Here is a 14,687-nt window from a genome sequence, read left to right on the forward strand (position 1 = left end):
AACTTAAAAATGCCACTTAAATCATGTGCTGATAATTTCTTTTAAGAAGGTTGTTATATAATATGGAATTATATGAAGAAACTTAAATTATATTCCTCTTTCATCATTGGCCATATATAACGTTTAAAACAAAAACGAATCATTTTTATATATCAACTTTAAGTTGTTAACGGTTAATAATTTAGATCACTATTTGGTAATCTAAGGACGATCGACTCATATCGGTTACCGATCAGTCTTAAATTGTATGCAACATGACGTCCATATCTTTTTTTTTTTTTTTTGACGTCCATATCTTTGTGAAGGCAAAATTTATCACCAACCTAAACGTATTTGCTGTTGTTTCACCCAATTCAGTTTTGAAAACGACAAAGTCTAAATTAAATTGTTATTCAGTCAATCAGTCTATAAAATTGCTATAACAAGTGATACAGTACTATAAAAGGATCTAACTCATGTAACTTGGTGTCAGATAAAATCGATAATCATGGGATTTTTGGGTATGGTTGGATAACACCCAGTACGGATGATGATGATGATGATGATGGAGAATATATACGTTTTAATATACAAATTGATATAAAGAATTATGTGTAGAAAGGGGGAATCATTTGAATTTCTAAAAATAATACAGAAACCAAAACGCCATTATTTTGTTACATGATAAATGATAGAAGCTTTGTCTTCAATTGGTTGTTAATATAATACTTTTTTTATATGGTTACATGCATATCTTGCTCATGTCCAGTGAGAACTTGTCTGGAATATATTGGCTAAAAAATCACATTTTTTTTGGTTCATCATTTGTCCAAATCCTCTTGATCTTCTCAATTTAATATTATATCAACACATCCAATTATCTCACACTCCCACTTACATATATTAAAAATAATATATGCATAATATACAGAATCTACTTTCATAAGACTTAGGATTTAACATGTTATCAATAATACTTAATATATATATGTTCACTCTTAACATAATAACTTATCTATCTTTTGAGTTAAATCTACAACATGGTAAAGATTTCCCTTATTTCACATAGTGGCATTTGTATAAAATACACAATATTTCTATAAAAAATACATATTATTAGTAAATCCACAATATATTTATATAAAATGCAGTTATTGTTTTGTCTGTCTGTTAGAGAGAGAACAATTAGATGGACATAAAAAGCTAAGCATATGAAAACTCTCAGCTTTTTCCTTGCCTCCTTCCTTCACAAATATCACCAGCCTGTCAAAATTTAGCCTTTTAAAACTATTTAACTTCCATCTTTATATATTATTTGTTTATTAATCCTTATTTAGTTTAAGCATTTCCTTAGCTGTGAATTCCCACTATCCATCTCTCACTCTCTCCCCCTTTCTCTCTCTCTCTATCTCTTCTTCCACAGAGCTTTTATTCCAATACCGATTGTTGAAAAAATTCTGTAGTGATCTCTCAGCTTTTGGATTATTTTTTTGTGTTATGCTTTGGAGCAAGTTGGTAGATAAAGCATATATAGTAGTTAAGGTAAGCGTGAGTCTTATGTGAGTTTTGTGGCATGAGCATAGAACATGTGATCAATGAGCTGCTTTGGAGAGAATCACAGCTTGGCCACTCTTCTTTTCAGGTAATTTCGATATAAATTTTATTTCTATGGGTGTTTTTTCTGATTCACTTGATAAAGGTGATGAACTATATATAGAAAGGGTTGCTATATATGTATGTGTGTGTGTTTTGTATGTCCATGAATCAATATACCAACTGTAATGAATCAGATTCTGTATATATGTCTATGTTCGAAAAAAAGGTCATACATTGGGTTCTCAAGTTGGTTTAACTTTTCAATACCTCCGTGAAGAAGAATATAGTTAACAATTAAATTGTGATAGCGAAATAGATATTTTGTTTACATATATTTGCGTGCGCATGTATACACATACATATATAGTATTATTTTTTTAACATGAATCGTTGCTATCTTTTAGCCAAATTATTGTCCTTGTCTTATCCTATTGGGTATCTGTATTGGTTCTCTACAAATATAGATACATAGACATGATCTTCTCATGTCTTCATGTCCTTGCAAGCGTGTGTATATATGTAATGTAAGTAGCTACTAGCTATAAGTACATGTGTCATATAAAAATATTATTTTTTATATGATTTATGTGTAGACAACTTTTTTTAAAACATCCCAGCAAACAAGGTTAAGTGGAAATTTTAGGTGATACAGTCCTCTTCACATGAATACAAGATCATAATGAACGTTGTGACCAATCCATATTACATTATGGCTATAAATTCCTATTATTTGATTTAAATAGACAAAAACTTGTGTGATACAGTCTTCTGGTATGACGATCATCAATCTGAAGATGCAGCATTTGAACAAGTGTTTGAACTACTCCAGAAGGACTTGACGTTAATACGAAAACAAAGTATCAAGTGATCTATGTCGGCTATTATCAAGACTCATACAGATTTAGAAGGCACGAGAAGCTTCTAGAAGATTGAAAAGCTTCATGTTTACAATTGGAATGTAAACATGAAGAAAGTGGGAAATTTCCTAAACCATAAAGAAAACAAAAATTGTCCAATTCCTATTAGGATTAGATTAGGTAGTTTGCTAATTAAATAGCTAATACCTAGATCTATAAATAGAGATGCTAAAGCAAGGTTGAGCTTTAGCACAAACAAGAGAAAGTTAACCTAGCTATTAAGTTTTATTATTTAAGAAAAAGAGCTAAAACTTAGAGAGAGCAAGAGGTTTCTTTAAGAGAGTTTTGAGAGGTTAGAAAATTGTTTAGAACAAACTTGTAAACAGTTTGTTCTAAACAATTTTCTATCAATCAAAAGAGAGTTTAAAGAAATCAATAGTTTCATTGTTCAGATCATAAGTTCTCACACTTTCAATTGGTATCAGAGCAGCACTTTTTCGGATTACTACATATGAGATTCTGCGGACAAGATGGAGAGCTACGGAGATCTGATCAACAATAACAAAGTTTTCTTGGATGATGGAAACTATGGGTTTTGGAAATCAAGAATCAAATCTATCATAGGAGGTATTGATCGTCTTGCTTGGAAGACTGTTCTGGAAAAGTGGGAGGAACCGACGATCAAGGACGAGTCAAGCAATCGAATTCCCAAACCCGAAGCCGACTGGACTGATGAAGAACATAAGAAATCCAAGTACAATTCAAGAGCATTGAGTGCTATTCATTGCAGTGTAGGAATGAAGCAGTTCGATCTAATTCAGGGGTGTGAAATTGCTAAGGAAGCTTGGGATATTCTGCAAATCCAGTATGAAGGAACCACAAAAGTGCAAAGCTCAAGAAAAGACATGCTGGCTTCACGATTCGAAAATCTAAGGATGGAAGAACACGAATCAATATCAGACTTTAGTTCAAAGTTAAGTGCGCTAGCTCAGGAAGCATTAACTCTTGGAAAGACTTATAAGGATCAAAAGCTGGTCAAGAAGTTTCTAAGGTGTCTACCTTCAAGGTTCATGGGATACAAGACTGCACTAACTGTTTCACATGATCTAGACAGTCTTAGTTATGGTGAAGTGGTTGGAATGCTGCAAGCTCACGAGATGGAGCTTAATGGAATTAAGAAACCAAAAGGTATAGCCTTAACGGTTAGCAGAGACACATCAGATCAAGGAGAAGAAGATGTTGTGAGTTTATTAGTAAGAAGATTTGATCGTGCTTTAAGAAGAATAGAACAAGGTAATTCACAAAAGAAGACTGGAGTTTTCAAAAAAAATCAGTGAAGATAAGAAGGCTGATATGCAGTGTCATGAATGCAAAGGGTTTGGACATTTCATTCGTGAGTGTCCAACGATTAAGCTTCGAGATGCAAAGTGCACTATTTGCAGAGGTACAAGACATACACAGGAGGGATGTGTGAGTAACCTTAAACACAAGAAAGAGAAGTCTATGATAAGTATTGAAGATGATTCAGATGATGGTAGCAGTAGTGAAGAAGAACTCATAAATCTAGTAGCGATGGTGGGAATTACAGAATTTGAGATTGATGTTTGTTTAAAGAGAGTTTTGAGATGCAGCATTTGATTAAATTCGTATTAACGTCAGTTTTGAGATGTTTGTTTAAAGAGAGTTTTGAGATGCAGCATTTCATCCGTGAGTGTCAGAACGTTTAAAGATGTTTGTTTTATATCTAAGCCAAAAAATCTTATGCTTGAGAAGCACAAAGTTAAAAAGGGGGAGATTGAAGATGCAGCATTTGAACAAGTGTTTGAACTACTCCAGAAGGACATGACGTTAATACGAAAACAGAGTATCGAGTGATCTATGTCGGTTATTATCAAGACTCATACAGATTTAGAAGGCACGAGAAGCTTCTAGAAGATTGAAGAGCTTCATGTTTACAATTGGAATGTAAATATAAAGAAAGTGAAAAATTTCCTAAACCATAAAAAAAAAAAAAAAAATTGTCCAATTCCTATTTGGATTAGATTAGGTAATTTGCTAATTAAATAGCTGATACCTAGATCTATAAATAGGGATGCTAAAGCAAGGTTGAGTTTTAGCACAAACAAGAGAAAATTAACCTAGCTATTAAGTTTTATTCTTTAAGAAAAAGAACTAAAACTTAGAGAGAGCAAGAAGTTTCTTTAAGAGAGTTTTGAGAAGTTAGAAAATTGTTTAGAACAAACTTGTAAACAGATTTTCTATCAATCAAAAGAGAGTTTAAAGAAATCAATAGTTTCATTGTTCAGATCATAAGTTCTCACACTTTCACAATCTAGACTACATAATAAAAATTCCTATTTGTAGATATTAAATTGAAAGCTCGACTAGTGTTTTTTGTTCCCTTTTTTCCCCATGTCTCTATCTATTTTATTTTTAATCATTTTTTCGTATTCTAAAGACTCATGCTTATCCAAAAAAAGAAAAGGAAAACAAAAATATCAACAACTTGCATTTTTTTTTTCTTCGTCCTTTGAAATCTTCACCACATATATATATTTTTTTTTTGCAATTTCACAACGCGAATCATTCTATTTAAAACTTTAGTAGTGAAAATGATATTATTGTACTATATCGCACCAATTGTTATACCGATTTAATAATATAAAATATTATATACGAATAACTTATTCTATAAGATTATATTTTTCACAAAATATTTTTTATAGATAATGAGTAGTATACAACAAATAATAATTAGAAATTTTTGCATTGGTCATGCAAGTAAATAAATTGGAAATCAGTTTTCATTAAAGAAACAAGTTTTGTACGATTAACTTATTGGTAGGACAAGCCGTGTCTAATGTTATTCATGATGGCACTACTTAGATACTGACATGTGAAGTATTCAGCTCGGTTTAAATGTATTATTTGTTCAAACTTCAAAGTTTATATATAATATTACATTTGAAATAATGTATGAATTATATCATTTATTTTTGTTTGGAATGAGTAAATAAGGTAACAAGCAAACAAAAATAAATTGACATAAATAAACAAAAAAATTGTTTAGTCATTTTCAATTCAAAAATGAGTAGATCCTCTACTTCTATGATCACTAACAACAAATTTCAAAAATGTAAACCAATAGTTTGTGGTGTATAACGTGTTCTATCCATTGGTTTGGTAATCAGAAAGACATATTGATTCTTTTTTTTTTTAATACTTTGTTCTGAGACAAAACACCATGAGAGAGAATCTAATAAAATATAAAAGTGTGTCCCACTAGTCAACCTTCTTTTGTCTACAAACCCTTCACTTCAAAAACTAGTGGCTTCTGACGATTACTCCATCAGGATCATATCACATGTATACACACACAATCACATATATACAATCTAAATGTATTAGGCTTCCTTTTTATGTGTTTATCAATTATCAAATGGTTATGAAGTTGTGTGATTCTACGTTTCAGGCATGGGAACAAAGACGGTTGAGCGAATTGGGACGAATCCCCTTGGCTTAAAGAGTGTTGATCACAGTGGATTCATCAGTTTTGGCGTTAATGGTCGAGGAAAATCGTCAAAGGAGACGTTGACTGACGACAAAGAAGAGGAACAAGGAGGTGTTTCTATTATTAGGTCAATGGATAGGTTTCTTGAAAAGCAAAATGCTGAATCGATCAGACATACAATGCAAGCTCAAGAAGATACTTTTAAGCAACAGGTACGTTATACTTGATATATATATATATATATGCAACATTTCCATGGATTTGGTGGTTTTGGTTCTTATTTTTGGTGTTTTATAAAAGTAACCAAACTAAAAAGTAAATCTAGTGATGGATCATCTTGGAGTAATTCTTTTTTTTAATTATTTATGAAATATTTAAATTTCTCTTTTGCGTTGATGAGTCTAATTTTCACTTTTGGATTAATTCAGCTTTAGCTTTTCGGTTTTTTTAAAGGATGATCAGTTTAACGAATCAAGATATGCATGATTTAGCTAGCTACTTAATAATGTTTATTTTCTTTTCTTTCTTTTATTTAGTTTAGATCAGTTATCCATACATAATATATACCTATAAAGTGATAATTAACAATGATATAATATATATACACTTAACTTAGATTTATAATTTGAGTTTTTGTTTCTTTTATCTTTAGGTCCAGTGAAGATAAATATCTTCATTAAAACGTAAAATTTTTTTAACAAAATTGAGAATCGAATTAAAATTTTCGTTCATTTTCTTAATTTCAGCTTGGTTTGGACCAATTTAGGCTATCACATCAAACATAACAACTTTAACTTGTTGATGATATATGATAACTATGCATATAACAAAGTAATATATAATCGGCGCAGGTACGAGAGCTACATAGAGTATATAATACACAGAAAATGATGATGAATCAACTCAAACATAGAAGCCAATATTGGACTGTTGACAACAACAAAGACCAAACCGGTTCAAGAGAGAGAACCGGAAGTTGTTCAGGCATAGACCTCGAAAATGTGGTTAGAGCAACACAAACGACGACAGATCATATCGAAGAGAGCGAACTAGAATTGACATTGAGCATTGGGTTGTCTTCTTCATCAACTACTATGACGACGACTACGAACAAGGACATGGACTACTCGTCGACGACGTCGTTGAGATCATCATCGGATAATTGTAATAATCAGAGCAATAAGAATAATAATAACAGTAATAATAACCAAGAAAGTAGCGGACCAAACACGCCTATGAGCAGCTCAAGTACGACGTCGTTGGATCGAGAGAAGAAGAGACCTCATTGGCTTTTTCAAGGACTTAGTATTAACCGAACCTCTTCTTGATTTTTGTTAATTCACTGACCTTTTATTTTTTTTCTTCTTCTTCACCTTCTTCTCATTTTTTTTTTTGTATCTGATTTCTTATTATTGTTATTACTACCAGTTTTACTGTTTTCACTTTTAGCTCTAATTATCTTTCTTCGTTAGCACTGATAAACCATTGACAAAATAAAATTATGTGTTGCTTAAGAATCTATATTCATTTGCTTTTGGACCTCAATGAGGTCATACATTATATTGGGATGGAAAGAACTCAATGGGCGCCATGAGGTGTTTTTAATTTGACTCTTGTGATTTTTACGATTGGTCGTCTAAATTAATTACTAATCTAAAACTTTATAAACCGTCTTCGTCCATCATAAGTTTTTATACACAAAATCGTATATTTCACTATGTTATTTCAGCATATTACATAACCCTCTCTCTTTTAATTTGTTTTTTCGCTCCCCTAATAGTCATCTCCGTCATCTTCATCATTTCTTGATCGGAAAAAGTTTCTAGCCACGGCTGAAGCGGCTCCAAAAAACATGAAGAGAAGTAGGAGGTCGAAGCCGCCACCACCAGCACCAACTGCTACCGCAGGACCAGGGGCAAAAAAGGAAAACGGTGACCATCCGTAACCGCCGTAACCATATCCATAGCCACCGACCAAAGGTGGTGCAACCTGAGGATTCACGTAGATGTTTGTCCTGTGAAAAGGAAACTGTTAGGGATATATAAAAAGGTCTTGATTTATATATCATCTTTTTTGTTTGCGTTTATAACTGACTAATAAAATTTGAAATGTAAAAGTATAAAATATAATTCTCTACTAATGGGCTAGTGTGGATATGAGGCTGCTAAAAAACGCCCATGCATAAAGCCTCTTGTATCGATAAAAAGATGACATAAACAAATACAGTATTTTTTATACGACAAATTAAACGATTTAAGTTTTGTATGTGGTTGTCCAAAAAAAAAAAAAAAAAAAAAGTTTTGTATGCTTCAAAATATTTTAACCAAATACAAATCTTGAATCTACATGCAAATTTTTAAAGATATTGTTTTCAGTAAGTAAGGTAATTTTTAAGGTCTTTCTTACTTAAATCATATATTTGAAAAATTAAAATCGTGATTAGAGAGCTTCAGTTAAAAAAAAAAGAAGTAAATAAATAAATTACCTTGATCGGTTGTTAATTCTAGGAGGAGGGCGAGGAGCTGAAGACCGAAACGCCTGACCGCCGACTCTTCCACCACTCTTGGCCGCAAACGCATCCCCTACGTTTCCCAAAGCCAAAACGCCAACCGCTAGCGTCGCGATTGCCAATTTCGCCAGCTGATTCTCATTTTTCCTAATCATTAAATAACATAATTTAATAAGAGCAAACCCGAATTTAAAAACAAAAAAAAAATCACTAAAAATTAATCAAAAAAAATTACCGGGAAGAACCAGTTTCGTCTTCGTCGTGGTGTGGAGACTTACAACAGATTGAGTTGGGACGAGTGAGATTAATATTGGATCTAGGTTTGAAACTGTGTCGGAAACCGAACGTATCCGATGAAAAGCTCTGTCGTGAGGAAGCAACAGCGGCGAGATACATTTTTTTGTTGTTGTGTTTTGGACTCTGTGATTTTGTGTTCCAAAGCTCTTCTTCTTCTATGTTCTTTAAAGATCCTTCACGTCTTCTTGGTTTTTGTTTTTGTAGCTCATAGTTTGTGATAAAACGATTGCCACGTGGGTAACAACTAGTGGCTTACTAAAGAACACATGTATCCACACGGATTAAAAAATCCGGTTTTATGTTATCAAATCGGTCTAAAGAAATAACCGAACCGGTTAGTCATCTAACCAAACAAGCAATATACGGTACTCTTGGTTTAATTTGGAATACTCGAGTCAACAACTTCGATTGTTAACACTAAACACGCCATAAGGTCATTAACCTTCATTGCAAGTTTGCAACATTGTGAACCGCTGCTTCAAGCAAAAACACAGTCCGCATCTGAAAAAAGAATTTTTTATTGAAATTGACAAACCCAACTGTTGAATCACTATTGAACTTTAAAATGTATAAAAACCTAAAATAATAGTATCTTCTCTTTTGTTTTCTCTTTTGTTTTTTCCAAGAGATGGGAAACGAAAACACATGGTTATAATTAACTCTAAAATCATGAAGAAGGAAGATAAAAAAAACCCCAGGAGTTTAGATGAACTTAAAAGCACACATATACTTAAACAAAAAAAAAAAAAAAACTTATTTCTCTCCTCTTATAAAATCATCATCATTATCATCTGTTAAACAAAAGGATCTTCTTCCTTCTTCCTTGATCATCTTCTTGTTAAACTGAGTCGGATCTTTTATTAAACGGTGTAGTGACCAGCTGTCTCGATGTCAAGTCCCTTTAGCTTCACCACTGACTCTACATGTCCTTTAAGCGTATGGAGTTCCCTAAGCCTGTAAAGCAAATACACAAAAAGCCGTAACGTTAGCTTGACTCACAAGAAACATTGAAGTTTTTTTTTTCTTTTGTTTTACGAGTTATCCATTACCTTGCGATCTCAGCTCGTCTCTTGGCTTGATTTGCAATCTCGGACAGTTCTCTGTAACCACCTTTCTCTGGGAGAACATTGGCTGTTTCAGTGTTCTGGAGACCGTGTAAAGTCCTCTGCGCATGAGCCCATTGTGCTTCTCTCTCCTCGATTCCATAGTTTTGCTTAGTGGTAAACGCAGTCTGTGTTTTTTTTTTTTTTGACAGAGAGATTTTGTTTGATCTTAGAAATCACATTTTAGAAGAAGAAAGGACCAGAGTACAAAAAGAGTAAATTAAGAAAGCAAAACGTACCTTGTTGTCAATGAGATTGTTCCAGGCTGTTCCAGCTAGTATGTAACGGATCGCGAACTTCAGTATGTCTAATGGAAAGTAAAAAACAATACTGAAAAGCCAGATAACTCCAGCCCACCCCCATCCTATTCCTTTGATTCTTGCAAATTCCCAACTCCCGTAAACCGCAATCAATGTTGCAATCTACAAGGTCAAGTTTATGAATCATTAAAGAGAGTTTATAATGAAATGAAGAAGAAGAAGAAGAAGAAGAAACAGTATCATGTTTAATATGCTTACCGCTTGTGCTACCCAGAAAGCAATAAGCAAGAGATATCCAGGACGTTCTGCAAATGACCAGCCTCTGGATCGAGTGACGAAGATAAGAGCTTGGCTCACAATACTGACTTGCAAGTATAAAGCTGACATCATTTCATGGTCGCTGCCTCTTATGTCTTTCACGTGGAACGTTCTCTATAAATTCACAAAAAAAGAAAAAAACAGAGTTTAATGCTTGTGTGACAAGTAATTGTGAAGAGATATTTGATTATATGTTATGTACCGGGAAGAAATCGGTTTTGTATGCAGCCCAGAAGAAAATAACAGTCACTATAGCCATGTAGCCTCCAAGAACAACGCCGGTTGCGAAGATTTCTTTGAGTTTCCAGCTATCTGGTGTAGGAGAAGGCTTGACTCTGTCCTTTGAGATCGTCATAATAGTTCCTGTTGAGTAGTACGTAGTATGAATGATGTTAATTATGTTAGTCTTCTATATAAATAGTTGTTGTAAAGAGAAGAAAACTAACCATCGTTTAATATGGCAATGATCAAAACCATGAATGGTGAAAAGTCGAACTTCCATATCAGCGCAATGAGCATGAAACCAAACTGTAAAAAGGCACAAAGAAAGAGATTATAAACAGGTGATTATGTGATGATATTTAAGAATGCATACAAGATTGGTTACTTACCACAATACGGATGGTAATTGAGACTGCGTAAATCTGTTTTAAAAGAAGATCATAAAACATAATCAGAACAAGTGATATCGGTGAAAAGGTTCTAAGAAAGCTATAGCTTAAGATTAAGAGAGAACACTCACTGTGTAGTTCTTCATTCTCTGGAAGATGGCTCTACTCGTTAGAACCGCGCTGATGATCACACTGAGACCTGGCTCCGTAAGGACGATATCAGAAGCACCTCTAGCAGCGTCAGTTGCATCAGCGACAGCGATACCTATGTCAGCTTTCTTCAAAGCGGGAGCGTCATTCACACCATCTCCTGTCATACCACAGATATGCTTCTTTTCTTGCAACTTCTTCACAATTTCGTATTTGTGCTCTGAAAAAAAAAAAGACAAATGTTAAAGTTAGAAGAGAAAATTTGAGTTAAGAAACGAGATATGAAAAGAAAGAAAGCTCTTAAACCAACCTGGGAAGACCCCAGCAAAGCCGTCAGCTTTCTCAATCAACTCCTCAACAGGAAGGTGAGCAATGGCTTCGTCTTTGTGGTTACCGAGTAAAGAAGCGGATGGGTACATGTTTGTTCCCATTCCAAGTCTACGTCCAGTCTCTTTCGCAATAGCAAGTTGATCACCTATTTAAAACCAACGTAAACATAAGTAAGAAATCCAAGAGTATTTTCACACAAAGCAAAGAGTAATGTTTTAGATGTAAACCAGTAATCATCTTGACGTTGACACCGAGTTCTAGAGCTCTTCTTATGGTTTCTGCACTATCATGTCTTGGAGGATCAAACAAAGGCAACACACCTACGAACTCCCATGGACTACCAGAGCTTTCTTTTGTTTTCTCAGGTACAGTCTGAAATAAAGAAACACAACATTCACATCTAACTCTTTTCATATAGTTCGTTACACGATGTAAAACAAATTTTCTCACCTGTCTTGCAACAGCTAAAGACCTGAGTCCACGCTCAGCGTACTTATCTATTGCAGAGTGGACTCTCTTCCTCAAATCAGGTCTCGCGTTGCAGAGATCAAGAATCTGAAATCATCATATAATCGATTAATCATTAAAGAAAGACACAACAGTTAACTTAAAAGTAAAACAAAATCAGTTCAAGTTACCTGCTCGGGAGCTCCTTTGCTTACTCGGTGCCAGTTTCCATTGCTATCGATATACGTCAAAGCGGTTCGCTTATCAACTGGATTGAATGGAAAGAAGTGAATCTCTCTAATTCCAGCTCTTGCCTGAAAGAAAAATACAAACAATGAGAACAGAACATTCCGTGTTCTTCAAGAATGAAAACAGAATTTTCAGAACTTATATATATACATACCTCTTTTGGATCAGCAAGCATTCCAACCATAGCAGCATCAATAGCATCTTGATTCTCAACTCTTGAAGCCCTAGCAGCAAAAAGCAAAACCTCATCTTTCTCAACGCCTCTAGCACAAACCTCAATCAGATTCTTGTCAACACTAAGCTTGTTCAAGGTCAAAGTCCCGGTTTTATCACTGCACAGAACATCCATACCAGCCATCTCTTCAATAGCGGTCATACGTTTCGTGATGGCTCCTTGCTGAGACAACTTGTGAGATCCAATAGCCATTGTCACAGACAAGACAGTAGGCATAGCAATGGGGATACCACCAATCAAAAGAACAAGAAGATTGTCGATTCCGTCTCTGTAGTGTCTGCGCTGGATCGGATACATCACAATGAGTTCAATCACAATACCAACAGCTATGGAACATATGCAGAAGTTTCCAATCGCCGTAAGAACTGTCTGGAAATGTCCAACTTGGTTTGTGCTGTCGACAAGATGAGCCGCTTTACCGAAGAAGGTATGGACTCCAGTGGCAATCACAACCGCTTCAATCTCACCTTGCTTGCAGGTAGAACCAGAGAAAACTTCTTCTCCTGGACCTTTTGTTGCGGGAAGGGACTCTCCGGTTAGAGCAGACTGGTCGACTTTTAAAGCATCGCCTTCAAGAAGACGTGCATCAGCAGGAATGATGTCACCTAGCTTGATGCTCACGATATCTCCAGGAACAAGAATTGAAGCTTCTTGCTCTGACCATTTGCCATCTCTTAGAACCTGCGTAACAAAAACAAATATAGTTGGACCTTGAGGTTCTTATATAGCTTCAAGAATTGTATCAAAACACAAATAGGAGTTTGAGGAGAGAGAGACCTTAGTTTTGGGAGCAAGACCAGCCATAAGAGCAGCAGCAGCATTACCGGCATTGTTTTCTTCAATGAAACTGATAGTTGAGTTGATAACCAAAAGACAAACAATACCGACAAAATCTTGCCAGTCCGGTGGCTTTCCACCGCCATTAGCCAACGCAATAGCCATGATAGCAGCTGCTTCCATGACCCAAGAGAGAGGGTTCCACATAAAACCCAAGAACTTGAGTAATTTGCTTTCCTGTTAATTGAAAACACACACCAACAAAACACACAGTTAGTTACTTATGACTTTTTAAATAGGGTCAAAACCAAACTAGATAACATGTTTTGTTACCTTCTTCTCCTCGAGTTTGTTGGGACCAAAGATCTGGAGTCTGTTTTCTCCTTCTGCCCCAGACAAACCTTCTCTTGAGCATTTCAACTGCTGGAACACTTCTTCAATTGGGATTTTCTCCTGCAAGATAAACACAAAAACGATTCAATGATCTCATAACTCATATTCATAAGGTGTAAATCCCATTATTTAATCACGACAAAAAAAAAGAAAAGAAAAAAAAATTGTTATTTAATCTTTTAAACAAAACAATAATAACCTTTTTACCCACACACATGAAAAGTAAGAATAATCAGCGTATAATAATAAGCCTAAAAGGCCCAATTAAATTAAAGGCCCAATGGAACGGAACGTATAAAAAATAGGGGTAAATCTGTCAATATAAGATGGGATCTTAAATTGAGTTCTGAAAATCAGGTGAAGATTGGAGTTTACTAGTTTAGTATTTATCTAGGGAAGTGATTAAACGGTTGATAATGCGATTTCCTGTGAGTATAAAAAATTCCAAAAAACTTACTAATTAACACCCAAAATTTTGACTAAAAACTTATCGAAGAAAATCTCAAAAATAGGTAAACTCATTAAGAAAGAATCATGTGAAAGTAAAAGAGTACTTCTATAAAAAAATAATACTTTTCGCTTTATTTGGTAAGTAAATAACATAATTATAACTAAAATTACTGGTGATTCTGCGATTCGTATAGAATCGTGCAATTGCAAAATCTAGTAGGAAAAAATTAATAAAGAAAAAGCCAAAAAGGTATACCCAAAAAAATCTGAGATCAATATTAATATTTTTATTTTGTCATGGATTCTATTCTCATCGCTAAAAAACACTCAAGCTATACATGAAATCAAAAAGTTCAACGATCTAATCGATGTAAAGAGAATTATGTTTGTAGAACGGTAGAACCCTAAGTACGTCGAACGAATCGTTTAGTAAAAAAGCAAAGTAAACTTTTCTCTCGTTAACAATCTAAACGAACGTAACGAAACTAAACACATATAGTAAAGAGAAGAAGTTCATACCAGATCAATATTCTCGTTCACGATATTCTCGAGCCCACTCGCCATTTTTCCTCTCTTCTGCCGCCTAGCTTCGTCAAACCATACAAGAATCGTTAT

General features: G+C 34.3%; 3 protein-coding genes across 5 annotated transcripts; 1 reads left to right on the forward strand and 2 right to left on the reverse strand.

Moving 5' to 3' along the window:
• Positions 1,083-7,462, forward strand: LOC104761811 (rho GTPase-activating protein gacU-like). Of its 3 annotated transcripts, none has more exons than XM_010484942.1 (3): positions 1,155-1,621; positions 5,905-6,155; positions 6,795-7,462. In XM_010484942.1, the coding sequence occupies exons 2-3, from the start codon at positions 5,907-5,909 to the stop codon at positions 7,269-7,271; spliced, it is 726 nt and encodes a 241-aa protein (XP_010483244.1). In that variant the 5' UTR covers positions 1,155-1,621; positions 5,905-5,906; the 3' UTR covers positions 7,272-7,462. The 3 variants fall into 3 exon arrangements, with proteins under 3 accessions (XP_019095377.1, XP_010483244.1, XP_010483245.1); XM_010484943.2 differs by lacking the exon at positions 1,155-1,621 and adding an exon at positions 5,474-5,798; XM_019239832.1 differs by lacking the exons at positions 5,905-6,155; positions 6,795-7,462 and adding an exon at positions 2,340-5,431 and having other exon boundaries at positions 1,083-1,621.
• LOC104761812 lies at positions 7,572-8,941 on the reverse strand. Its single transcript, XM_010484944.1, has 3 exons — positions 8,688-8,941; positions 8,429-8,599; positions 7,572-7,957 (listed from the first exon to the last, which is right to left on the reverse strand). The coding sequence occupies exons 1-3, from the start codon at positions 8,846-8,848 to the stop codon at positions 7,717-7,719; spliced, it is 573 nt and encodes a 190-aa protein (XP_010483246.1). The 5' UTR covers positions 8,849-8,941; the 3' UTR covers positions 7,572-7,716.
• LOC104761813 (ATPase 3, plasma membrane-type) lies at positions 9,290-14,636 on the reverse strand. The gene is made up of 16 exons (XM_019240450.1): positions 14,592-14,636; positions 13,563-13,682; positions 13,230-13,466; positions 12,372-13,133; positions 12,160-12,282; positions 11,972-12,076; positions 11,749-11,893; positions 11,502-11,666; positions 11,173-11,411; positions 11,042-11,074; positions 10,877-10,958; positions 10,633-10,793; positions 10,371-10,544; positions 10,092-10,274; positions 9,799-9,980; positions 9,290-9,703 (listed from the first exon to the last, which is right to left on the reverse strand). Exons 1-16 carry the CDS (start codon positions 14,634-14,636, stop codon positions 9,610-9,612), a joined length of 2,850 nt encoding a protein of 949 aa, XP_019095995.1. The 3' UTR covers positions 9,290-9,609.

The sequence above is a fragment of the Camelina sativa genome, chromosome 18 (assembly GCF_000633955.1).
Source record: "Camelina sativa cultivar DH55 chromosome 18, Cs, whole genome shotgun sequence".
Classification (NCBI taxonomy): domain Eukaryota; kingdom Viridiplantae; phylum Streptophyta; class Magnoliopsida; order Brassicales; family Brassicaceae; genus Camelina; species Camelina sativa.

Bases quoted from the DNA above. Each gene is read 5' to 3' on its own strand.
- LOC104761812 (XM_010484944.1), bottom strand. From the start codon at position 8,848: ATGTATCTCGCCGCTGTTGCTTCCTCACGACAGAGCTTTTCATCGGAT. The intron at 8,600-8,687 runs GTAATTTTTTTT...TTTAATGATTAG, and splicing joins GACGAAACTGGTTCTTCCCG to GAAAAATGAGAATCAGCTGG. The intron at 7,958-8,428 runs GTAATTTATTTA...TCCTTTTCACAG, and splicing joins AGAATTAACAACCGATCAAG to GACAAACATCTACGTGAATC.
- LOC104761811 (XM_019239832.1), top strand. From the start codon at position 2,963: ATGGAGAGCTACGGAGATCTGATCAACAATAACAAAGTTTTCTTGGAT.
- LOC104761813 (XM_019240450.1), bottom strand. From the start codon at position 14,636: ATGGCGAGTGGGCTCGAGAATATCGTGAACGAGAATATTGATCTG. The intron at 12,077-12,159 runs GTAACTTGAACT...TGATGATTTCAG, and splicing joins GCAAAGGAGCTCCCGAGCAG to ATTCTTGATCTCTGCAACGC. The intron at 11,894-11,971 runs GTGAGAAAATTT...TCTTTATTTCAG, and splicing joins CTTTAGCTGTTGCAAGACAG to ACTGTACCTGAGAAAACAAA.